General features: G+C 42.5%; 1 protein-coding gene across 1 annotated transcript in view; it reads left to right on the top strand.

Moving 5' to 3' along the window:
* Window positions 1–16,508, top strand: part of Skap2 (src kinase associated phosphoprotein 2) — a 149,519-nt gene extending 133,011 nt beyond the window's left edge. Inside the window, exons 11-13 of the mRNA XM_075955099.1 lie at window positions 108–220; window positions 13,839–13,939; window positions 14,394–16,508. Coding sequence (XP_075811214.1) covers window positions 108–220; window positions 13,839–13,931 — 206 coding nt within the window. The 3' untranslated portion in view covers window positions 13,932–13,939; window positions 14,394–16,508. The remainder of the gene's footprint in view (window positions 1–107; window positions 221–13,838; window positions 13,940–14,393) is intronic.
* Window positions 16,509–24,820: the final 8,312 nt, after the last annotated feature.

Raw genomic sequence — 24,820 nt, 5'->3', positions numbered from 1 at the left:
GTTCTGTGATTCAGACCAGGGCTGTTTAGACTTTCCGGCAGTCTGGGATGGTCCCTTCATTTCTGTTGGTTCAAGCCATAACTCCAACTTTCTCTTTCTTTTTCTAGGAGATAGAAGCACTGATTATGCCAATTTTTACCAGGGTCTGTGGGACTGTACTGGAGGTCTTTCTGATGAGTTGTCCTTTAAGCGTGGTGATGTGATTTACATTCTTAGCAAGGTAAGAAAGTACCCCCAAAATGATAACTGTGACGAGGGAATACATAGCTCAATTCCCCTGCGCTTGAACTTATAACACGAGGGAAAAATGCCAATCGGAATTCTTCTAGGTTCTTGTTAACAATTGGGAGTTCGCAATAATTAATTATTTTGTCAAGTGAAATATAATCAAAATTTAAACACAATCAGATAACAGGATTCAACTTAGCAGTGTGTTTACCTATCACTGCAGCCCTTGGCAGGCGTCCGCTACTGCCCTCTCCAGAAACAATATACTTATGTGAAAGTTAACATTGTAAGGTATTGGGTTATTAATAATGTTTTTCTTGCTTCTTCCTTCTTATTCTTCTGTGTGCTTATTCTGAGTTTGCCTGCCATTCTCCACTGGAAGCATTGTGTTTATAGAAGAAGTTTTTCATCTTTGTGTAAACACATTGGTGTTCCGACAATTTACAGGCAGTGCTTTTCTATTCAGACATGTGGAGGTAATTTTTTAAAGTTGAACCACGGTATTTGTAAGTGTGGTGGCAAAGCATGTGGCCACAGACTCGTCTTTATATTCATAAGAATCTTCGTCTCTGCTTTTGGAGACGCAGGGCTGCAGAACCCGTCAGCTCTAAAACTCAGGGGTCAGCTCTAAAACTCAGGGTACACTCACTCCTGCTACTGTGTATGAGCTGTCTTTATTTTCATTTAAAATTTTTCCTACCCTACCATAGGAATTGTTAAAAAAGTGTCTACATTTTAAGACTATCTTAGCCCCAAATAATGAGTAGAAATGATTTGAATATAAGCTGGGAAATGCCAAATAGGTTATCAGTCTAACACTTTTATATAATTGATCTGAGAAATATTTTAGATATTTTAGAGAAATAAGATTTATCAGATACAATGGGCATTTGAAAATAAGGTCACATGTATGGCTGGCACAGAAAATCTTGACCCAGCCGGTCATAGAATCTTAGAGTGGGTATCTTAATGAAGATGGGACTTGTTCTTGGTTCTACAAAGGAACCCGAGTTACAAGTGCAGAGGCAGCACTTGAGCTCTAAGACTTGATTCAGACTAGTATTTTTTCCTTCCCTCCCACTTAATTCCATACCATAGTAGAGTTTTCACAATATCAGGACTCATTCTAGGCACCAGGAACTCCATAGGAATACATAAGCACTTGTAGGTTAAGGAATACTTAAAATAACTTAATACAGATAGCAATGATCACAGCTTATTAAGATGTCCAAAGCCACGGCTCCTCACACAGTTTTCCTGCTCATTAGTGTGTTATTATTTGTTGTTGCTCCCAGAAAAACACATCCAGTTCTTGGAAGCCACAGGTAAGGAACCAGCCCCACTATGACCTACTGCCCCTACCAGGGATTGAACCCATGGTCTTTCTCCTGTTAATCAAGTGTTACAGCTCACCTAGTGCCTCAGCCTCGGTCCCACCCCGTCATTTCCCTAACTGGCTCAGACTGGTCTTGAACTCCCATCATAACCAATTTGGCTGCAAGCGTATAAAATTACAAAGTTGACTAATTTCTCTTTAAAATTTCAGTTTCTAGGGGTTGGTGGCGTAGCCTTTGTGCTCCTTTTGCACATATGGAGCTTGCAAAGCCCACGTGGATCTGTTCTAAGGCTTTTTTCATGAGTAGCATGGGCTTGCCTCCCTTCCACCATTCCCTGTCCATGGGAAATTAAAAGTGTAGTCCTAGTGTGTGCTGGGCTTCCAGAGTGCTGAGGGTAGAGGTTCAGTCCTCAGATAACTGTTTTGTAGAGACTGTAATTTTTTGTATAAATCTAGATTTAAGAGCTTGGGTTAGAGGCGGCCCACTCCCGGGCGGTGTTCACTTCTGTCTGAACATTTTCAAAACTGTTATCTGGGAGAGAACTGTCCTCCTTCTCCAGAGCTTCACAAGGCTTGATGTTCCAACATTAGTCAGTCTCTTGGGCATTTTAGCTGGGACTAATTTGGGTTTTTTGAAAGAAGAGCCAAGTGATTTAGTGCTTGCAGTCAGTAGTAGTGAACCTCGAGAATGAGTGGGGTGCATGGTTAGGATAAAGAGAACAGCCGCCCCACTCCCTGACAATCCCCACATCCGCAGACTGCTGGGGCTGTTGACAGTCTGCCTGCTTTGGACTGAGTACTCGGGGGGCAGGTTCAGAAAGGAACTCCAGGGACTCTCTCGCCAGTCCTGTCGTTGCTGTAACCTCACAGTCCTATCCAGTTGGCAAACGCAGACCTTACGTTAATACCTTAACTGTGTTTGATTTCCAAATGCTTGAAAAAACAGATTGAGACCTCAAGATTTTCAGAAGAAAGTAATGAATTTCTGGATCAAGATAGGACCAGTATTGTATATTTTTAGAAGCATAAAGCAGTTGGGTTGGTGAGAGGCTCACCAGATGAAAGTGCCTGCATTTACCCTGACAACCTGAATTGAATCCCTGAGGCCCACACAGTGGAAGGAGGGAGCTGACTTCCAAAAGTTGTTCACACACTAAATAAACATTGAATTTGATTTTTTTAAAAGTATAAGCAGTATAAAAATCACTACTATTTTATATGCCTAGAAATTTGTTTAGTCTTAGAGTATTATCTAGATTTCTGTGATGATGGTATAAAATTTTTACCATTTTAATTTATTTTTTTACACCATCTAGTGGCTCAGAATGAGTGGTGCAGGTAATTGTAGCTAATGTGCACAATCAAAATGGTGTCATTAATTCAACTTTAAATCTAGCTATGGGTTATTACTTTCCCATTTCATGTCAATAAAGTATTAGCATTAATCATGAAAAATTTTGTTCATCATTTTGAATTGTGTGGAGACTGTATACACAGGAAGAATATATTTTAAGGAATCTAGCATAATATTTGTGGAGACATAGAAAATGAATACTTTGTGAGAAATCAGTGTTGAGACGTTTTTAATAAAACCATTTAAAAGATTTTAAAGAAATGTATTGACTTTTAATTTGAAATATTACCACCGATTTGACTTACTTCCCACAAGTTTGTCGGTTTTGAATGCCCTTTTTAAATAGGCAACACAAAGTAGTTTAAGGAAAGATATGCTCTTTTAATATAAATATTTAGACAAATCAAAAATTAAAAGTCATGCTTTCTAATGAAGAGTGTTTTACTTTTGTAAAAATAATGATTAAAAACATTTCACTAATTTGTCAGTTAGACTATTTTCATTATACAGCTCTATGGGATACAGCTTTACTTTTAGATTTCTTTTTTCCTTCCTTCCCCCTTCCTCCCTTTCCTCTCTCTCTCCTCCTCTCCCTCCCTCCTTCCCTCCTACCTCCTTTCTTTTTCATGGAACCTTGATGGCCTGTCAGCAGTGAGCTCAGTTAGCCTCAGGGGGACTTACGTTTTCAGCCTCTTTTGAGAGTTATACAGATCTTAACCACCACCGCCACCCTTTTTTTTTCTTCAGTAAAAATCAAGTGTTGCAATAAAGAAGAGCAGGCAGACACCCTGCCTTTCCCCTTCCCCTTTTAACGTTTTCCAGTTAGCGGCTGTCATGTGACCCTCAGGCTGAGCTAGCTCCTCCTTCAAAGTAGCTGGCATTTTCTTAGTTTCAACCTTTGAACCTCACTAATAATAAATCTAAATGCTGTTTGCCTTAAATGAAGACAGTATCTTTTTGCTTTATCATTCTCTTCATATAAGGTTGATACTTTTTAAAAGATGTGTTAAAAATAATTCAGTATTTCAATGTAGATTTAAAAATCTTTTTTCTTCTCCTACAAAAAAAAGACAACACATTTTCAGGGACAGATGAAAGTATAATTTGTGATTTTTATGATAACTGTTTTGTTGGTGAATTAACTCTGGAACACACAGCATAATCTCAGATTTTTTAAGAGAGGAAAAGCCATGTTAGAGGTAGAAATCTTTGAATTTTTAATTTCGGTTGTTGGCTGGAATCCAGTTGTTTAGAAAATCATGCTACATATTTTACTATCTGTATCTCCATTTTATGTTTCCCAAACCATGGACACAATCTGGTAGCTAATAGTATTTTTCTGGAATCATGTTTGTGCAATATTCTAATTTCATCAGTGGGTTCCGGGTCACATAGCAGCAGGCCAACTCTTCTGCCCATGTTCCTCTTTGGTCCTGCAGGCCTGGCTTGATGCTTTGTATTATATCCTTTGGCAGTTTATCTTTTCAATCTGTACTTGTTAGTACATTGCTAACCACATTCTCAGCCTTACTTTTCAAGCAATAAATTATGTTTAGAGCTAGAAACAGACAAGCTATCGTTCTGCAGGAACGAGGCATGCTACTGAGGACTCCAGGATCTTTCCTTTCATCAGAGGCACACATGACTTTAGCTTTGAAACCTTTAAAAATATTTTATTAAGACCAAAACAGGAAAAGTGGATAAAACGGTGGTTATGAATGTACAATAAAATGCATTTGAGGTTGTGCTGGTTGGAGTTGTAGGCAGTACTTCATGTGTGTTTGGTTGATATTTCCCCGTGACTGGTAAATTATGACTGTGTTGAACATTTGCTTCTTGTTAGAATACAAAGATTTACTTCGTATGGCTTCGGGACTTCGAACCTATAAAATGAATGAATCAAAAGTCTCACTGGCAGGAGAAACGCAAAGTTGGTTTTTGTTTTGTTTTAATATCTAGTTATTCCAGGCTGTCGTTTGTGATCATATGGCCCAGGGTACTACAAATAGGATGGCCAACCTCTGAAGAGTGACCAGGACAGATCATGGAGTCAGCTGTGGTTGACACTGATCTAGCCCCAAGTGTCATTGGATTCTGTGGCCTTTTAAAAAGGAGGAATGTTTTTCTCTTGTGGTTGTGTTTTCTTGGACCTGACAGCCTTTTGTTTCTGTACTGCTCCTCTGGGCGCTAGGGCCCAAAGCATCATGTAGCCCGCCTCCTCCTCCTCCTCCATGCCTGCCTCTCCAGCCTTAGAAGCTCTCGGCTGACTTACTCCAGTCCCACTCTCAGAACTCCTGCTTTTGCAAGCGTCATATTCAAACATTTCCCCATTTCCTCCTCCACAAAACGGAGGCAGCCTTCTCTTCTGGACCACGGCTGATGGGTGAAAAGGAATATAGCTGTGGAGGCCCGCTGGTGGCCCAGTGCTTGCAAGGACTTGAAAGAGGATGAGCAAGAAGACAGTGTCAGAGGTTCCTGTGAGCCTTGTGGCATGGGAGGGGCCGCCATGAGAAGTACCCAGGTGGCAGGGACTACAGGAGTTTAATTCTGTGCTGAATAACCAGGCTTGTGAGAAGCAAACCAGAGCCATGAAGAAAAGCATCACATTGTGGGGTTTTCTTGTTTATGTTTTAATCTTTGGTTTTTTTTTGTTTTGTTTTGTTTTTTTTGTTTTTTGGTTTTTTGAGACAGGGTTTCTCTGTGGTTTTGGAGCCTGTCCTGGAACTAGCTCTTGTAGACCAGGCTGGTCTCGAACTCACAGAGATCCGCCTGCCTCTGCCTCCCGAGTGCTGGGATTAAAGGCGTGCGCCACCACCGCCCGGCCTTAATCTTTGTTTTTAATCTTAAATTGAACAGTCTGTGATCTCTTATGTCCTTTTGCGCCAGCTCTATCAGAAATCAGGAGCTCACTCACGTCGTGTGCCGTTGCTTGCTTTGCCTTTACCCCCTTGCGATGTCTCCTCACCTCTGTAACAGGAAGCTAGAATCTCCTGCATGATTGATAGGTGGGAGAGAGTCGAGACAGATTGCTGATTAAGGGATCTTGGGGTTTAGCCATAAAGAAATCAAGAGCATATACTGCTCTTGCAAGGCCTGAGTGGTTCCCAGCTCCAAGGGGATCTGATGCCTCTGGCCAGGTAGACAGCTGCACACATGTGACTATACTCCCACATACACGTAATTAAAACAAACTTTAAAAGCCTTATAGAATAGGTGTTTAATAAATTAAAAAATGACACGTGTTAATAGTTGAGTGGTTAGCTATTAAAAAACAAAAACAAAACTAGAAAAAGTTCCAGTCTTCTAATACTTGCTTTTTTTTTTTTCAAGATCTACTTTGCTTTTTGGTTACTGTGTTAAAACACTCTGACCAAAAACCATCTTGAGAAGAAGACTTTTTTTCAGTTTACACCACTTGCAGATCCATCATTTAGGAAGGTCAGGGCAGGAATGGCAGAGAAAAGCTGCCAGTGGCTCGCTCTCTGGCTCAAGCTCAGCTACCTTTCTTGGCAGCCCCGACCCACCTGCCTCAGGATGGTACCTCTCACAATGGCCAGATGGTGGAGGCCATCCTTCCCCAGGCTTCTGCTCCCAGAGACTGTGGGCTGTGTTAGCTGGAGGGGCAGGGCGGAGACGGCGGTCAGAGTGCTGTTTTGGTGCCTTGGTGGCTGTGCTCCTGGTGCTTTGCTTTCATAATTCCTGGAGAGGGAGGAGAAGGTGATGGGAGTGGACACACAGTGCAGTGTCCCAGGCACTTGCTGAGCGTGGTGCAGTTTGCGTGGTACTTTAAGGAACGAATCTGTGGCTCAGTCTCACAGGTTAGGAAGTCGATGCCTGGTAAGGTTTTATGTAGCAATTACCTACAGACACAGCTAGTCAGTGCCTTCTCTGGGACTCAGCACTGATCCCACCCTTTTCTTTCCCATACTGGCACTATGTGAACCTTCAGATTGCCTTTTTGACATTTTATATCAGAAGGTTAATGGCAAATATCTCATCCCAATTCTATATAACATAGACATAGATGGTTGAAATTATCCCTTTTTCCCCTCTCAACAGCTATCTGTTGAGCACCTTCTGTACAGAATACTAGTCTGAGCTGGATCCAGGGAAGCTCTGAGTGACTTCCCTTGCAGGATCCTGAGCTGGGTGGCAGAGGCAGCCAGGCTGAGAACAGAACTGCCAGTAACGCCCTCCTGGGCTGCATCTGTGCAGGGAAGGCGGGAGAGGAGGGAGCACACACTGCGGTGGTTAAGAAAGGGTTTTAGGAAACTGGAGCCCAAACTAGAACTTCATTTTGCTCATTCTACAAGTCTTTAAGTGTTTGCTTATGTTGTGTGTGCGCTAGAAATAAACTCTTGTGCTCTGAAAGGCAGGCAGAGGGATGCTGTGGAAAGCAAGCCATCACCTTTCCAACCCAGTCTTCCCTGTCTTATGCAGCTGCTGTTTCCCTCCAGTGCCTTGGGTTTAACCACATCTGCTCTCCCCTGGAAAACAAGCACAGACCCTGTATTACTCATGGTTTTCCTACAAAACGTTGCAGGACCCCACCATAGAATCATGTGCTTTTCCATAGTCAACATTAGGATTACCAGCGTCCCTTCCCACTTCCTCTCCTCTTTTCCTCCTCTCCCGTCCTCCCTGCTTCTCCTTCCTTCATTCTGAACTTCCTGATAGAAACACCACCTCTTAAAGTATTTTTGTATTTAGCCAATACCTAATACAATGGCAGGTATTTAAAATGCATTTACTAAGTTATAGTTAAAAATAGGAAAGACTTCTGACTTCTTAAGAAAATATGGAATCACAAAGCTAGGGGACCATTAGTGCAAGCCTTTACAAGTGAAGAAATTAAGGCTCAACATAATTGGGAAAAACCAAATAAAGACCAAGGATGGAAGACGTACACCCGCAGAGGCTTTCAAAAATGATGGGTTTCTGCAGCCTGTACCTTGAGCCTGCGCTGCCTGGCAACCAAACTCAAAACAGAAGGGCTGGGGAGCTGAAATTCCTTTCAGCCAAAAAAGGAGAGCCTTGACTTAGCCCAGCATTGGCTGCTTTGAAATGCTGTGTTCACACAGGAGTCTCTAGACTGAATGCATGGGTGATCGAGCCTCAGAAACTTTTTCCAATAAGTACAAAAAAAAATGGGCAGGGGCAAGGAATGACCTCAACAATAACAAAAAGTTTATAAAATTGTAACTGAAGATTTCATTAAGGACATTTTGCAAGGACCCAAGTATATAATAATTAGACTTATTGATTTCTATGAAGTTGGATTATTGTAGTCCCAGTGAGGAACAGAAGAATAAAAAGCAGCTCGGAGATTGCCCAGAAGAACCTGCTTCATCTACAGCAAGCTGGGAAGACAGGATGAACTCAAGATGGAGATGGGCTGACGACTGCACAGTTGCTTCCCCTGAGATACCGACTGCCCCTTCGCAGGGCTGTGCCCTGACATTGTCAGTGCTTGATCCAACTCAATTTACTTCTTCAGAGAAAGAGAGTTAGGTGGTTCTGGTTCCAAAGGAGACAGGTACCTTTCTTCCTGGAGATCAGGAGGGAGCTCTTTGGACAGAGCATCTCACTGAGTGTTTTGGAGAACAGTAGCCAGCAGCCTGACGCAGGCAGGAGCCACACACTTCAGATTACATGAGCTCCCTGGTCATGGATCAGAACAGGTGTTTGGAAAATGACTTTTATATAAATATATATGAAGAAACATGTACTCCTATTAGAAATTGAATTTTTTAAAAAATTAGACACTTGGTACACCATGCAATGTGAGCACGGGTCTGGGCTTTTATCCAGTGTCTAACTTACAGGGCGTCTATTACATATCCAGTATCATGGGGCATAGAGAAGAAAGCAAGGTCTTAACTCTGACCTCAGCAAGTTTGTTCTTTGAAGGGGTAAAACTGAGGTATGTTAAATCCACTGAGGAATAAAAGCTCAGCTTGAAGTAACAGGTGTTAGTGTGTGTCCAGTAATTCAGCATAAAAATCATGACAGCTGAGTGACTGAGTTGAGTCTTGGGCACTGGACAGGATTTGACCAAGGGAGGGGACTCCCTGGGAAGGGAGCTCCATAAACAGAGGCAGGCTTGGATGCAGTAGCAGGTGCGACCAAGCCAACCACAAAAGTGACAGGAAGCAGGGCTACAGAGGGAACAGGCTAGGCAGAGGATTTTGTGGTTACTGTCCTGAGGAGAGAGCCTCAGTTTTTAAGCAACAGAGTGAACAGGTGCACAGTTTCCTGTAGGATCAGAGGGGCAAGGGTGACAGTACAGGGAGCAGGGACAGCTGGGCAGGGTGGGTAAACCCAGGAGCAGTCATGGAGATGTGAACTGGCAGGGGAAATGCCCTGACACTCCAGCCCCCTCTGCTGAGCTTTACCTGGAGTCCCTTCTTGCTCAGCATGGCAGTATGTACCTCACAACGTTGTAGCTGTCGACTGTGAAAAATGTAAATTCAGTTTGTCAGGTCTCAGAGATGTAAACTGAAGCTTGCTAGGAGAATTAAACTCTTACTAGATGCCTTCTTGCTTATCCATGTTTCTCCTGCTAGTAAATGAAATGGACGATGCAGAAAGAGCAAGAGCTCTGTGAATCGGGAGAACTCAGTCACACCTGAGTTGTAAATAATAAACCAGGGAACTGGATTCCACAGCCATTGCGAGCTCAGCAGAGCTTTGGGAAACATCTTCTAGTAGTGGGATTTGGGTATCATGGAGAACCATGGGAATCAATCATACCCATATCCTCCTCCAGCAGGTCAGGAAACCACTGACATAATGAGAAAAAGAAGAATTCATACAAGTTCTTAAATACACATGTGCACGCACACAGACACACACACCTAAAGATAAATTTGAAGCAAACCTTTTATATTTAAAACATTGACTTGGTTTTCACATTGCTATTAGAAAAACTTACCATAGTGAATATATGGAAAATAAAGGGTAAACCCATTGATTCTTAAAGTCACCATGCTTAATATTTTGTAAATGAAGCTACTTTGATTTCACATGTTCTGAAACATGGATGTATGTTCCGACAAAGGGCACAGCAGCAGCCCAGCATTTGAAGCACTTGTTGACCGTCCCTAGACCCCGTCAGCGCCTCGGGTTTCTGTGCAGCAGCATTTGTTCACTGTCTGATTTGCAGAAAGTGGATTAACATGCTCGAGAAAGGAGGGCCCAGCACCGACAAGGATTTAAGTAAACTTGGGAATCTTCTTTAAGTATAAAATAAAGCACCAGCAGGGCGGGAAGACCGAGTCAATAGGCAAGTGTGGGTATGTGTTTACTATTGCGTTAGGCGAAGTCTGTTTCTCTTCGTCAGAGTTGGTCCTTTTCCCCAGCCTTCCTGCACAGCCATGTTCAATCATCGCCCGGTAAATACTAGCTATAAACAGATGAGATGACGTCAGTGGGCTGACAGTTGTGACGTGGGTGTCGGACTGCGAGCATGCATTGCCATCTCCCTATTATTTCCTGGATTATTGGGAGAATTTGACTTTGTTTTTTTTTTGCTTCTGACTGCCACGTTACATTTTGCCTGGAAGCCATCCATTCCGCTGATAGCAAATTCCTTTTGAGTGCTATTTTTCTACAGTAAGCATCACTACACCTCTGGATCTTGATAGCATTACTGCGGGAGCAGAAAGCGGCTTTGTGTTAGTAATTACCTAACATTGTCAGAAGCTGACTGCAGGCCTCTTCCCAGCGATAACGGAATAACCACATAATGTAGCGCTATAGCGCATGATTAATAGAAAATAATTACACGTCCTACAAAGGGATGCAATATTTCTTATAAATTGACTAAAATGGTTTCCTGTAGATTAAAGGACTCTTCATTATTTTATCAGTCCTCCTGAGGTAGTCACTTGCCTATGTTAGCATTCAGTTGAGGGTGAAGAATGCCAGATGGCAGACCTTGTACCTGAGATCTCGAGTGCCGTCAGATGACATGATGTTTCCTAACCTGTCAAGATTTAGATGGCAGTCTGGTATGGGCCGTCCTCTCCCGCTCACCTCCCCCTTCTCTTATTTTCTTTTTTATTTATTAATAATGTTTGAAAGGTATCTTTTAAATAATCCACCAGTGACTATCTAAAACAATGCTATAATTAGTGTGTGGATTTTCAGACCACACAGTATTTATTGACGGCACCGTGTCCACCATTAACCAGTCGGTCATTTATAATAACATATGTTTGGGGCAAAGAGGCCGATTTTGTCCTTTGGAAGGAAATGTTGCAGAGTGTTGGATCTTGAGGCTGAGGTTTAGAAAACTGTTAGAGGCCAAGGAGCATTTTCACCCCCCAATTTATGGGCTGCAGATGGTTCATTGGGGTTCATGTTGCTCAGGGGGGCTCATGCTCCTGTTTGCAGCCTCGTGACTTACTTTGTCGCTGCAGTGCACAGCCATGAATCTGCCTCCTGGATTTTCATCCCACTCAATTTTGTCTTCTCTCTTAATTTCACACGGGAGTATTATATTTTTATTATTAATAAATATAAAACAATATTCTGGTTTTTAGTGAATATTCTGTTTTTTTCTAAATGAGATCTGATATTTTTAGAGCATTTTCATGAGGTGTGTATTTCATAAGTTTTTTTGTTATTTTAAATGAAGTGAAGCATTTAGGATTACTGTAATGTAACACTTTTCTTTGAATGTTACATGTAAGGGATCCGTTTACAGCTGAGGAAGCCCCCCCCTTGCTGTCTGCTACTGTGCTTTCTAGTTAATTGCCCCTATTTTTCTACCATATATAGGACCAGACTTTGTCAAGTAAAGTCTCTCAACTGCCCTTGGTCAATGAGATATTAATTTGAAGGTTTATGCTCTTCTCAGGAGGTTCTTAGATGACAGCACAGATTATCACCAAAGTAGAATATTATAAAGTTCTACGAACTTCCTGACTTGTATTTTGAATCTGACCCAGGATGAGCCCCGTTCCTTGATAGCAAGTTTGTGTTCGTGGTCTGCCTTCCCACAGGATTCTTTCTGTGCCTGCTATTCTCCTATTGGCAGGCTAGACCCTTGCTCTTCTGATGTAATAAGTTAAAAAAAAAAAACAAGACTGGTATTGGTAAGAATTTTCACACTCAGACTTACCCTGTTAGTCCGTTCTGGTATCTTACAGTGCAGACCTTTGATCTGTAGACGCTTACGTACGTTTGTTTTCTCAGGCATTAGGCTCCAGCTGCATTCATTGCCTTAAACACCGAATCAGGGTGGTTTTATTAGGTTCCTATAGAGTACAATGACTGCTGGTCCAGCTTTCAGTAAGTGGGTATTCCTTTTGATAAATGTGCCTCTTCTAGATTATGCGCATCATCGTTGAGTTCCGGACTCAGTGTTCTCGTTGCTTAGACAGTTTTGTCCTCTAAGGTCACACTGTCAGCGAACTTTTAAATTCAACACCTTTAGTCACTGCCTCAAGAGCCAGTGCTGCGTCCATATGAGAAGAAGAAATAACAGGGTTAGCCGTTTTGCCCCCTCTCCTTCCCTTTGTTCTTCCAGTAAAGCCCACTTTAAAAGAACCCATAGATTTTTTTTTATCCTTTAATTTATAGGTAGACTGTCTGTCAATACATACATGCTAATGTTGCTACATTTGTATTGAAGAATAGCATAATTTTCCTTGTGATGGTCAATAGCATACAAATCAATATGAATGTTAAGCCTGCATGCCTATCAACCCTCCCTCCTCACATATAACTCAATGTGCATATGCACATTTATCTATGACTCAGATGTTGGAAAATCAGAACCTATTGAATTACTTTGGGGATTGATTTTAAAAATTTATCTTATATGAAAAATTAAATTTGGGTCCTAATGCTTGTGCAGAGTATTGCTTTTGGAAGATATTGTTCTTGAAACTTGTAATTCATTTTACTTGTTTGTATCTCACTAAACATAAATAAATTTGAGATAAAAATACATTAGTCAATCTGGCAGACATATGAGGCCAGTTAAGGAGGGTTCACAATGCCTAAAGCAATGGTGTGTCTGCCAGTGGAGAATAAAGCAGAGAAGAGGAGGGCTTGGTTTGTGTATCCCACATTGTAAGGTGCAGAACACCTCATCAGTCACTCTGTTCACAGATTAATATTTTGTCTTTTAACCTGGAGAGACTTTTGTTTCCTATTGATCTTCCATTCTGTAAGCAGACCTCACATCACCTTTATCCTCCACCCAAGCTTAGGCAGTACGGAATTAAGAGAAACAGTAAAAGCTTTGGGATGTTATTTTCAAGAAATCCACTTGTGAATAATTTTGTCTTGGTATTTGTGAACTTTCACTACTTTGTTTATTCACCATTTTATCACTTCAAATATATTAGATTTTCTTAAGAAGGGCGTGTTTCTGAATTCTAAACCATCAAAATTTCATTAGAAATTATGAATTTGCCATCACACACACACACACACACACACACACACCGCTCAAGTGATTTTTATCCTTCCTAGATAATAAACCTCTTGAAGGCATATGTAGTTCCCCCAGCTTCCTGCCTTTAGCCTTACAGCTAGGAGCCAGTACACAGGGCTGCACTGTCTGGAGAGACTGGGAGTCCAGAAGCTCACTCCTGCGCCTCTCCTCTCCTCTCCTGTGTCCTCACACAAGCCGCTGCTCCTGCATTCTGCCAGAGTAATGAACAAGTTTTGTACTTGCCAACAGCTTGGCTGGTGTGGGTGGGGGTGGGGGGTTGCTTGTTTGTTTGGTTGGTTTGGTTTGGTTTTGGTTTTGGTTTGTCCAGAAACAAAAAAAGATGAAAATGTTCCATTTGCAGCTCCAGCTCTTGTAACTTTATAAAAAGAAACATTTCTAAGAAGTTGCATACAAGCAACATTGTGCTTACACCGACCTAAAGGTTAATACTGCATATTGTTTTCAATTAGGAATACAATAGATATGGCTGGTGGGTAGGAGAAATGAAGGGAGCCATTGGCTTGGTGCCTAAAGCCTACGTAATGGAGATGTATGATATTTGAGAGTCCGGGTAAGTACATTTTAATCCAATATTCTGTAATAGCTCTTATGTTCTCTAGGTCTCTTTCTTCTGAGGCTTTGCCTTTTCAAGTCTTTGTAGCCTTCTGATAACATAAGCATGGTGCCCCAAATCTGTTTTTGTTTGGGTTTTGGTTTGGGTGTTTTGTTTTGCTTAATCTTTAATTTTTAAAAATAACTTTAGAGAATTTCCTTTGGGAGCGAGCAGGCAATGTAGGGAATGTCCTTTGATAATAACCAGCTGTGTTCTCAGAGGAGTCCTTGCTAGCGAATGCCACTTTTATGGCTTCTGAGGAGATGAATTGAGAAATGTTGAGCAAACATTCATTTTTGTTCAGCTAAAATGTTATTTTTTTTCTAAGCAGGAGAAATAAATCAACATTTCTACTGAAGAAAAAAAATAAAATGAACTTTTTATAAAATCATCTTTTCCTTTTTGCCCACAGGGAAGTCTTCTATGTGTCTGCACATGCTCTGGATTCGGAAACCCCCAAAGCCTGAGTGATTGACACAGAGCTGCCTTCCTTTGGTTGAATATTCCTGTCTCCTCTGCTATTCTGTGTAGTTACTCATTAAAGTAATCTAAATGTCAGATTAAGTTAGATACAAGCAGTACATATAAGACCTGTTGCTGTTTTTCAAATAATAATTAGTATTAATTTGCCCATTTGGTTTGTGTGGGAAAATTCACGGTGATTGTCTTCTACTTTTAGTCACTAAAGCTGCCAGTGAGGGTTGCTGTTTCTTCGTCACTGGGCATCAGTTATTCTTAGTGTTGCGTGTAATTTCATCACTGTAAGTTTTGAGTCGATACTAAAGACTTCTCTAAAGCCGTGTGGACAACTTAATAATTTTTTCAAAAAGTAATAACATGTTTTCATTTTTTAAAAAGTTGTACAAATTGGCTGGTTTACCTGCCGTTAAGAAAGAAAAGAAGGGAAAGCATTTCAAGTAGAGGGAAAGTGGCAGCTTGCTGTCACCTGGTACACACATGTAAACCAGAGCTAGGTTTGGGCAAGTACTTCAGGATCTTAATTTGATTATGGGCTTGCCAGTGTTTTCTACTATAATTTTATTTAAACCTAACAGAATCAAAGATTCATAAGAACGCCCATTTTACTACCGATGCAATGGCATAAACAACTTGAGCGTGTTTTCAAAGTGCGAGGGCACGGCGGACACTGCCAGCTTCCTGCCTCGTCATTGCCACGCTGTCACGTTCCCGCTGTTGTCTCCTGTGCTTCTGCAGACCCAGCAGAGAAGGACTCAGAATGGCAGTGGTCACCAGCAGGCGAATGGAAGGGTAGCATAGGTTCCTGGTGCTGTGTGGGTAGGCTTGCAGAATCCTGTCTATCTCCTTCTGTACAGAGTGGAAATCATAGTACTTTGAGCTGTCTCTGGAGGTGCCAGGGTAGCCTTACTCTGTATCAAATGCACAGTGGTTGGATATTCTGCAGTAGATGTGATCTACTATTGAATAGTTCTTTAGCAGGTCCTAGCTTTTGCTTAGCTTTTCAAAGAGGAATGCAAATGAACCGATAGGATTTCAAGTCTCCACTGTCTGTGTACAACTCAGTTTACAAGCAATAGTAGAGAGTGTTTATTTTACCTTATTCTGTAAATGTTGTGATCACTCAGTTTCAAAACTAAAAGAAAAAAACTTTAACTTTAGGAGTTGTGAATAAACCCAACCAACCTTGTCCAAGTCTTCAGAAATCGCATTTGTACAAGGACCCTTTTCCCATTAGAGTGTCATTTAAATAGGTTAAAATCACCGTGGCAGAAGTTAGGCAGGTAGAAATGAGCTCAGTGGACTGGCTTTCAGAGCCTGTGTGGTTGAAAAGCAAAGCCAAAGCCTGGCCTGTGGGTGCAGGTTGTGTGCCTTTACCCTGAGTGGCCAGGAGATGGCAGCAGCTCGTCATTTGCACGGGGACTCACTTGGGAACCCCTCCCCCACTCGGGCAGCCTGAGAAGCCCTTAGATTTTGCCTCCTTTTCCCGTTATTCCAGGAGAGGGAGTCCTTTGCCAACTGATGGCCAGCATTTCCAGTAGAGAAGCATGGTGCTGCTTCTGTCCGCACCGCCTCTGGCCTTTGTTCTTTTTATAACCTGAATATACATGGGAGAAAGAAGGTTGGAACCAAAGGCTTTTAAAATTGGGAGAGACGAGAAAAACTGCTGTTCCTTGCGATTGGTCGGTGCTTTCTGTTTACTTGATGCACTCGTTCTTGTGCTGTGAGGAAGTTTCTCTTCACCCGTGATAGTACATCACATTCTCCTCAAGATCGTAATAACATCATTAATGTGAATTTAAACAACGCAGCTTGTTAGAAAATATGCTAATTGTTATGTTCTCATTATGTTTGCTTAGCTTTTATTTGTTTTTCTATGAACAGTTAGAGAGCTAATTTTTTTGAAAGGTGATTGTAAGTCATATTTTATATAGCATTTTGCTTGATCGTTTGCTCTGTACTGAATTTGTACTCTGTTGCCATTAGATCTTACAATAATGTTCCACTCTGCAAATTTTTAAGGTTCAAATAAAGTTTAATTGTTTGCAAACTGTTATGATGCTAATAATTCAACAGCCTGCTGTGTTACTAATGAAATTACTTTGTTATGATTAATTTGGAAAATAGTGTGTTGATTGTAGTAATTAAACACAACAAGGTGAAGTAAATGATTCTAATGCCATCTGGCCTCCAAACGGAATGAAGAAATGAAACAGGGCTGTCATCTGAATTTATTCAAAGAAGTAAGCATCATACAAATGACTTTCGTTGCTATAGGGTTTACACTTAACCACAGCTAACTCCATTCCGCTTCACCACTTTGTGGCATATGACATGGTGTTTTGTTTTGTTTTATTTTTCTATGGAAAATAATGTTGGCTGGTCCAGCAGTTGTTCTGAATACTTGCTTTTAAGCTGATTATTTTAATCATAACTTAATTACAGATAATTACATACAGTACATAGGATCATAAGGGAAGAATCACTTTTCAACCATCTGTAGGTGAAACAGATCCATGCGGGTCTTTTGTTTTCTGTCAGTGTATGAACACTGTTAGCCCTGCACGAGCAGCACAGCTCCCTTCCAGTCGCTGTTGCAGCGTTCGTAGGTGAGGCTTTACTGCAGCTTCTCCCGATTTTCCTCTCACCGACTCTGATACCACCGAGGCTCAGGATTAGAAACAGAGCTGTGTTACACACGAGAGCTTCGGATTCCGAGAGCAGTCACGGGACAGAGGCTGACCTGAAGGGAAGTGTGTGTCGTGGTGAGAAGTTGAACTTGGTCAGTGGTACTAAGTGAAGCTTTGTGAGTGTGGGTCACAGCGCCACCAGACCCCGGGCCAAAGGACAGTGGCTGTTTCAGAGGTGGAACAGCCACCCAGAGCAGCCTTGACCACACGGCGAAGCAGGAACGATGAGATAAAGACATGATCAAGGCTTGGGAGGCCCAGCTGCATGCAGAGGTTAGAGGATATATACATACATTCTGTAAAAAAGTTTGTCAAGCATAATGACATTGTCTGTCACTAAAATCTTGAGTATTTAAAATACAGAAAAACAAATCTTGTTTTTCCCTTACCATTTTAACCCATATTCAAATACATAGCAATTTGTCCACTATCTGAGAAAGCTCATGCCGTCATGAACCCACCTCCGGAGTGTTTGTTAGAATCCCTCTGATGTCAGACACGCTCACAGAGCGGTGTGATGACAGTAACATGAAATGGCATTTCATTCATGCCACATCTGAGGGGCCCTTCCGTGTTTTACCAGTACATTCTACTCTCGCCGCTTAGATACATCCCTGAGATGTGGTGTAGCATGCTGCGGGGCATCTGTTATGCTTCAGAAAATACCTGGGAGCCAACTTGATTCCCTACAGTAGGTTAAGACCTGAGATTTAAGAAGGTGGGGGATCTGCCAGGCAGTGGTGGCGCATGCCTTTAATCCCAGCACTCTGGACGCAGAGGCGGGTGGATCTCTTTGAGTTCGAGACCAGCCTGGTCTAGAAGAGCTACTTCCAGGACAGGCGTCAAAGCTACAGAGAAACCCTGTCTCAGAAAAAAGAAGTGTGGGGGGGATTTGACCGCTGTACCCAGAAAGAGAAACAAAACCTCACAACCTTCCTGCAGTTGGCAGCCTGCTTTCCAAGGATGCTCTTTCAGTACACAGGCAGTCCTTTTCACCGAGGCTTTAGCAGCTGGTCCCCTGACTACATCATTGTGAGCACCAGGTTTGTCAGGAACCTAGTGAGAGTGTAAGTGACTTTGAAGTTGAGCTATGGCACTGCGTTAGCCATTTGTTCAAGGTTGTGTGACTTTCAAATGAGAGACACAGGTGGCCCTGGGAAGCTTGGAACAAACATATAGCTCCTCTTTCCAGACCATCCCAAGTTACCGCTGCCCTCCTCCCCTTAGGTATTGTTCAAAGAGCCTGTCTTCCTACCTCATATCCTGAAAACAGGATTTGTAGATTGTCATCGTGCGTGGGTCTGATAGAAATGTCTGGGTCAAGTGTGGTGGCACATGCCTATGATAGAGATGAGTGTATCAAAAGTTCTAGGTCAACCTGGGCTACATAGCATCATCCTATGTCAAAAAGACTCAATAAAGGAACAATCCTGAGAAGAAAAGTTCACAGATCCAACTATAATTTAATAGTGTCCTCAAAACAAAACAAAAAACCTCTCCCTCCCCTCTCCTCTGTTTTCTCAGAAGTCACATGGTTATGTTAACTTGGACGTCTGTGGCCCCAGATGAAAGGAGCCCCTGTGGAAGCCAGCCCTGGTCATACATGCCCCTGCTCAGCTTCAACCCCAACATTTGGAAGGGGCCAGAGCACACGGCACGCTGTGCATATGGAAAGCTGTGGAGACAGACGTCTCCCCAGAGCCCTTCTCTCGAGTGTTTTCTTAGCACCTCGACTATGGATGCTGTCTCCCTGGGCCTCTCTCCCCTTGTTTCCAGCGTTTTCTTTTTTATTATCCATTCCTCACAACGGTAATATATGTGCTTACTTGTCCGTTTTCTCTTTATTGGCCTCAACTCCGTGATATAAAAATATCACTCCTGTTAGAGTGAAAGCAGGTGCCACATGAAGCTCGAGCAGCAATTTACCTCTCATTGGAGAAAAATGTCACACGGGTACTCTCGGAGGAGGAAAGTAATGACGCCCAAGTCTGCCAGTTACAAGCAAGTGCCTAAGACTAGGACAGGGTTCCCACAAATAAGCCGATCCCCACTTTCCGCCTTCCTCCCCCAGCCCCATGCAGTCCGTTATAAAACTGCTCAGTCCCAACCTGGCACGTTCACTGTGCCGGTAACAATTTAACAGTAGTAGCGGATGTCACTGCGTGTTTGCCGTTTGTTATGCTGTGTACTTTTTCAGTTCTCGCAACAGCCCAGGTGGTGAGTTCTGTTTGTCACTCATTTTCCTGATTAGAAATTTTGCCTCGGGGTCCTAGGAAATAACGCAGTGGGCTGATCCAGCACCCCCTCCCCTTCCCCTGAACCCAGCACCATTGAACTGAGAAGTACAGTGGGAGACTCAGACAGTGCACACAGTAGGAGCTTGGCAGTCCCTTGGTGACGGTGGTGATGGCTGCAGTCTAACACATGAGAAGGTGCCACCCTACGCCTAGACAACCAGGCAGTCAAATTCAGCTCCTCTCCTAGCCTCAGCCAACATACTTTGATGTGGGAACGCCCCGCCCCAGCCTCCAGCCCAGCCAAAGGTGAGTTAGCTATGGCTGTGGGGTCAAGAAGACCAAGGAGACTCTTTCCTAGTCAGCCTTCCCCATTCCCCACTTCCTCAAACAGACTCCCCAGGAACCCTGACAGAAGCCCAGAGTGGGCTGTAACCTGACTGCTTCTGTATCTGGTACTTGTTTTGGGGTGAATAGATTTTAATAGCCAAGGCTGTTTATTTATTTTTTTAGGTCAGTTTAAATGTTACCTGTGAACTGTTCTGTCTTTAAAGTCACTAGACAAACATTATAATGCGTGCAGTCTTGTAACTGAGTGATAGCGGTGTCTGAGGCAAGAGTTTGTCTTAGGGAATCCCACTGAACTCTGGTACCCAAGTCCTGGCCGTTTGCACATGAAGTCTCTTCTGTGCGCACCCGCATTCCCACACAGTGCCTTGTACAGGGCTCCACAAACGGAGTTTTCTGGTGTGATATTATTTTTAAAGAAAAAAAAATTTATTGATCTATTTTGTTGTGATCAGAGGTTTGGTGGCGTGGGGAGCAGAAAGGTTAGTAGCGGAAGAGCCGGCATTGACTGTAGCACTCTAGAATCTAGCCAGAGGATGGAGTAAAATTAAGTCCTTCACGGTTTTTCCTCTGGTGAGTTCTCTGAAATATTTTCACGACTGGCACCCACAGTGTCCTTTCCAAGACAAAGTGAATGGCTTTGGTGGTCCTGACAGCGGATGACACCCAGAGAACCAAACAGGCCTAGCTGGTGTAAAGCCAGCTCTCCTCCACAGGTGAGTGCCTTCTTCCTTCCTCCTTCCCACATCAGTGCCTGTGGCCTGTGACATTTGTCGCTCCATCCTTTCCTTGTTCCACATTCTTCGTCCTCTTGCAGCCTTCCCAGGATTGTCACACGAGGCATGAGCCATGACAGCCATCATCGCTACCTAACTGATGAACCCGTTCCCTGAGCCCCAAACTGCAGGCCTGGCGCAGCCGTCGAGAGTGGGTGCCGCTGTCTTCCTGCAGCTCTGCTCTGCCTGCCCAGCATCTTCGATTCATTCTTTACTATCGTCTCTGGGCTCGCTATTTCTCTTCCTATCTAATTAAATGATTCCACTTTGAATAATTATATTTAAGTGCCAACAGCAGAAGAGAGGCATTGAAAATACAGAGTTCACCCGCCTTTCCCAAGTAGATTCGTCGTCAGAATGAAACAGGATGAAACACTGAAAAACAGCTGCAGGTAGTCTTACCTTGGTGCCGCTCTTAGGAGGGTGAGCCAGGCCACGTCCTGTGACTAAGAGACAAACATCTTTTGATTTTGTTGTGTCTGCCTTCCTTGAGTTCTGTCTAGGAGACAAACTGGGGTTTTTTTTTTCTTGTGTATTAATACAGAAGGGGAGGGACGTGTAAGGGTTTTAATACTGGCTCAGAGAAGAAAGTTGATTTTGATATTCTTATTTACTAGAAAAGATTCTGAAGTGCTTGAAGCTGCTAAGTGAGAGGAGTAAACGGCTGCGCATGAATAATCTTCTGTGCGGTTACTGCCATCTGTGGTGAACTAAATTCTAGAAGCGGGGAATGACTGTTACCCTTTTAGGGATGAACACTCTGCCCGGATGAGGGGGGTTCTCGGCGAGGAGCGAAGGACAACACAGGACCTGGAGTCCGCTGGACCCCAGTCCTCTCCCTGTTCACTCCTTGTGTTTTATTTAGGGAAAGCCCAAGGTTGGGCTCAAGGGAGGTAACATCTGGAGGGATCTGAGAAATCGGAACAGTGTCAAGAGTGGCTCTTCCTGCCTTTGAAGACCTGAGAACTGAAATAAAAACGATCAACAACTTCTTGGCCCCGGAAGCAAGGATCTGGGAGCGGGCAGGCCTAGGCCGGGCACTGGCAGCAAGCAGTGCCTATGTGGCCTTGGCCTTGGTAGTTTATGGGCATTGACGTCATTCCTCGAGGAGTTTGGAGTTCTCTGATCTGAATTTTTAAATCAAGCTTCCAAGTGATAGTCGATTTCTGTGAATGGGGATTTTGAATCTACAAGCAGCCCCTGTCTGTAAAGTTTCTGAATAAACTCCTGATACTTAAAGCTGAGAGTTTGCACACTGGTCTTTCCATCATCTTGCTAGCAGTCAGCTGCATCTGTTGGAGCATCTTTGGATGTTCTGACACAGAATGCCCCGAGGAAGATCTTAACACAGCTTCCCTTTGTCCGGTGCCCGTTAGTGAACTGTGCTTCCTTGTGTGTCTGGGTGTCTGTGTGTTTGTGTGTGAGTTACCTTTTCTTCAGGTAGATAGCGATGCAGGAGATGGTTTGATTTATTGAATTAACCTGGGAGTGGAACACTGCTCTTTAGTTTATAGTTTGTGAGTCTAGAACTAGAAATAAGGGCAAGCCTCATCACATGTAACCTTAACGCTTTAATGCTATAACTTTAGGCAAAGCTAATAAAAAATGCAAAGGACTGCTAAATAATTTAAATTATCTAAAAAATTGAGCATATTCCTTCAAATAATAATGGCTTTCATGATCTGATTTTTTTAAAGAAAAAAATCATTTCTCATGTCTTGAGTTACTTAGAAGTATAGCTATCAAAGTTCATCAGAGGTTAAGATTATTAAATGTATTTGCTATGACCATGCAGAGTCCCCATAGATCCCATTTGGGTTTTTTGTTTTGTTTTGTTTTGTTTATTTCACAGTTGTGATCCGTAATATTATTCCACAAGACATAATGCTGGGGGGCATGTCTCATAATATCATTGCAGTATGGAGTTAATTTTTAAAACTTCTTAAAAATCTCACTTTACAATCTGATTCCTTCGTTTTCTTAAGCCATTAACCGGTCCCATGAACTGAAAAGCAAACGAAGAAGGTCCTGTTCTTCTCTGTTATTTTTTTTTTTTTTTTTTTTTTGCTTTCTAAAAATACCATTCTCTCACCGCAGCTTCGCTGCCTTCACCTGGGAAGCTGTTGCCAGTGCCATGTGTTTTCCTGACCAGCTCGCCGATCCTCTGGGAAATTACCGCCATGGACCGTGGCCTGCACTGTGTAGTGAGAGACTAGAGGTCAGACTGACGGAAGAACTTTTCTTCCTCTCCCTGAATGATCACAGCGGAGCTTCTGTGTCTTCGCCTGGTGCTGTAGTTTATAGCAATAAATACTCTGTATTGATGATTACCTAACTCTCCTGAGAATAGGCCGAAACTGGAAATGTTCTATTACAGCCTAGAATCCAGCACCTTAATTTGAAGACAATTTCTAAATTTTAAATATTGAAATAATTGCCCCAGTGTGCTGCCATTGCTAGACCCATTTCACGCTATGAAATTAACTCCGTTTTATGTATTTTATAGAGATAATTTTGCTCACAAGGTATTTTTTCCCTCTGATATTCCATCACTACTTTTGCACAACTGAGAAATCTGTCATCTCTCCTCCTTTGGCTCCGTTTGGAAACCCAGGAACCAGATCAGAACAACACATCGGGTTTATTATAGAAATGCACGAAGGGAAAAGCAGGAAAAGGGGTGAGTGAAGAAGAGAGTCAATGTTAGCCAGATTCTTCAAGCGTATGATTTTAGTCCATCAGCCTGCGTGGAGGCTGCTTGAGGGAAGCCTTTCCACCCAGACGAAGCTTGTCTCACGGAAAGTGCGTTGAGAAACGCGTTGTCTGAGGCAGATACTGCCGGAGTTTTCTTTTTCCTTTTCCTTTTTTTTTCTTCTTTTTTAGAAAAGGATAAAATAAGAAACACCCCCAATACACAGCTCTAATTTATTCTTAGTCAAAACCAACTCGCCGTTTCTACACTAGGTATTAAAAGCTACTTGAGCCATTAGAAGTGGTCTTTCAAATGCCCCGTGTTAAGATATTCTGTGCAAGATTTATTTTCAAGCTATTTCAAGGGCCGGGGCGGGGGGGTTGTTTCCCTTATGAAGGAAATTCTGTGTTTTGCTGCATTATTTGTAGTTTTTAAATATATGTATAAAAGAGAAAGGGGGGGGTGGGAGCTGCTGGTTTTTTGAATTCTAATACAGTACGTCTTCCTAATGAACCTGCCGCAGTGCCCAGGAAACAGCTCCCTGCAAACAGACATGCTCCAAGTGATTTAGCCACAATGTCCAGACTCTGTAAACATCTAATTATTACGATAAAATTGTCGATAAATTTACATTACTGCTCCCTTTTCAAACGTTAACCAACTTTTTCTTTGCTTGATAAAAGGGCATAAATTGTATTTTTATGTGTTGGTGTTTCTGTTTGCATCAGACTTCTCAGCGCGCTCTAGACAAAAGACCCGGAGCCTGACTGTGCCGCGTGATTCCTAGATGTGGCGAACTCGTACAGTTGTTTATTACCATGATGCTCTGCATTTCCTTCCACAGTGAGATGGACGCAGCCTTTACAGTCTGATCTTTAGTCACGGCATTTTGTTGGTTTTTTTTTTTTTTTTTTTTTTTTTTTGCAGAAAGCCATAAAGCTAGTACTGTAGTCACTGTAGCTTTAAGAGAGACACGAAGAATTAAGCCCCTATAATCCACTATTAGAGTGGAAATTTAAGTTACATTAGAAGCAAAAGATAAAACGGCAAAATACAATAATTTCCTATAACAAAGATTATGTCCAGTTTTTGGAATTATGATATCACGTTGAACATAATGGTGGGATCCTCCCCCCACACACGTATTTCTTATATAACTGGTACATTAACATTAGAAAAGCGGAGCGATATTGAATTCTAATGAGGTCTGGCCTATATGCTCTGCTAGGAGAAGAATGAGGATAATTCATTTGTATTCAACAAAGCGCTCGGAAATCCACGCGCATTCCTGTGGCTCAGAGCTCATCTGCTCCTCCTCGGAGGGGGGGGGATGTGGCTCTGCACAGCATCTGAGCTGGGGAAACAGGTAACTGTTTTCCTGCTAAGCCCCTGCTTTCTAATGGCAATTTAATATGGTTGGGTGCTCTAGGTGTGCCTTTGGCTTCACCTGTTCAAGTGTCTTAGAAATTGGACCCTGTGGCAGTGACGGCACACCTCCGTAAGAGCCAAACAAAGAACGCGGAGGGAAATTCGGGAGGAGACGTGGTTTCTCCATCCTTGGTAAACATGCCGGCTTTAAGTAAACAATGAAATGACAGTGAGGTATTTGTTCATTAAAAAAA

The sequence above is a fragment of the Microtus pennsylvanicus genome, chromosome 21, assembly GCF_037038515.1.
Source record: "Microtus pennsylvanicus isolate mMicPen1 chromosome 21, mMicPen1.hap1, whole genome shotgun sequence".
NCBI classification, from domain to species: Eukaryota; Metazoa; Chordata; class Mammalia; order Rodentia; family Cricetidae; genus Microtus; species Microtus pennsylvanicus.
The sequence above is the reverse complement of the archived record's forward strand: the minus strand, read 5'-3'. Positions and strand labels throughout refer to the sequence as shown.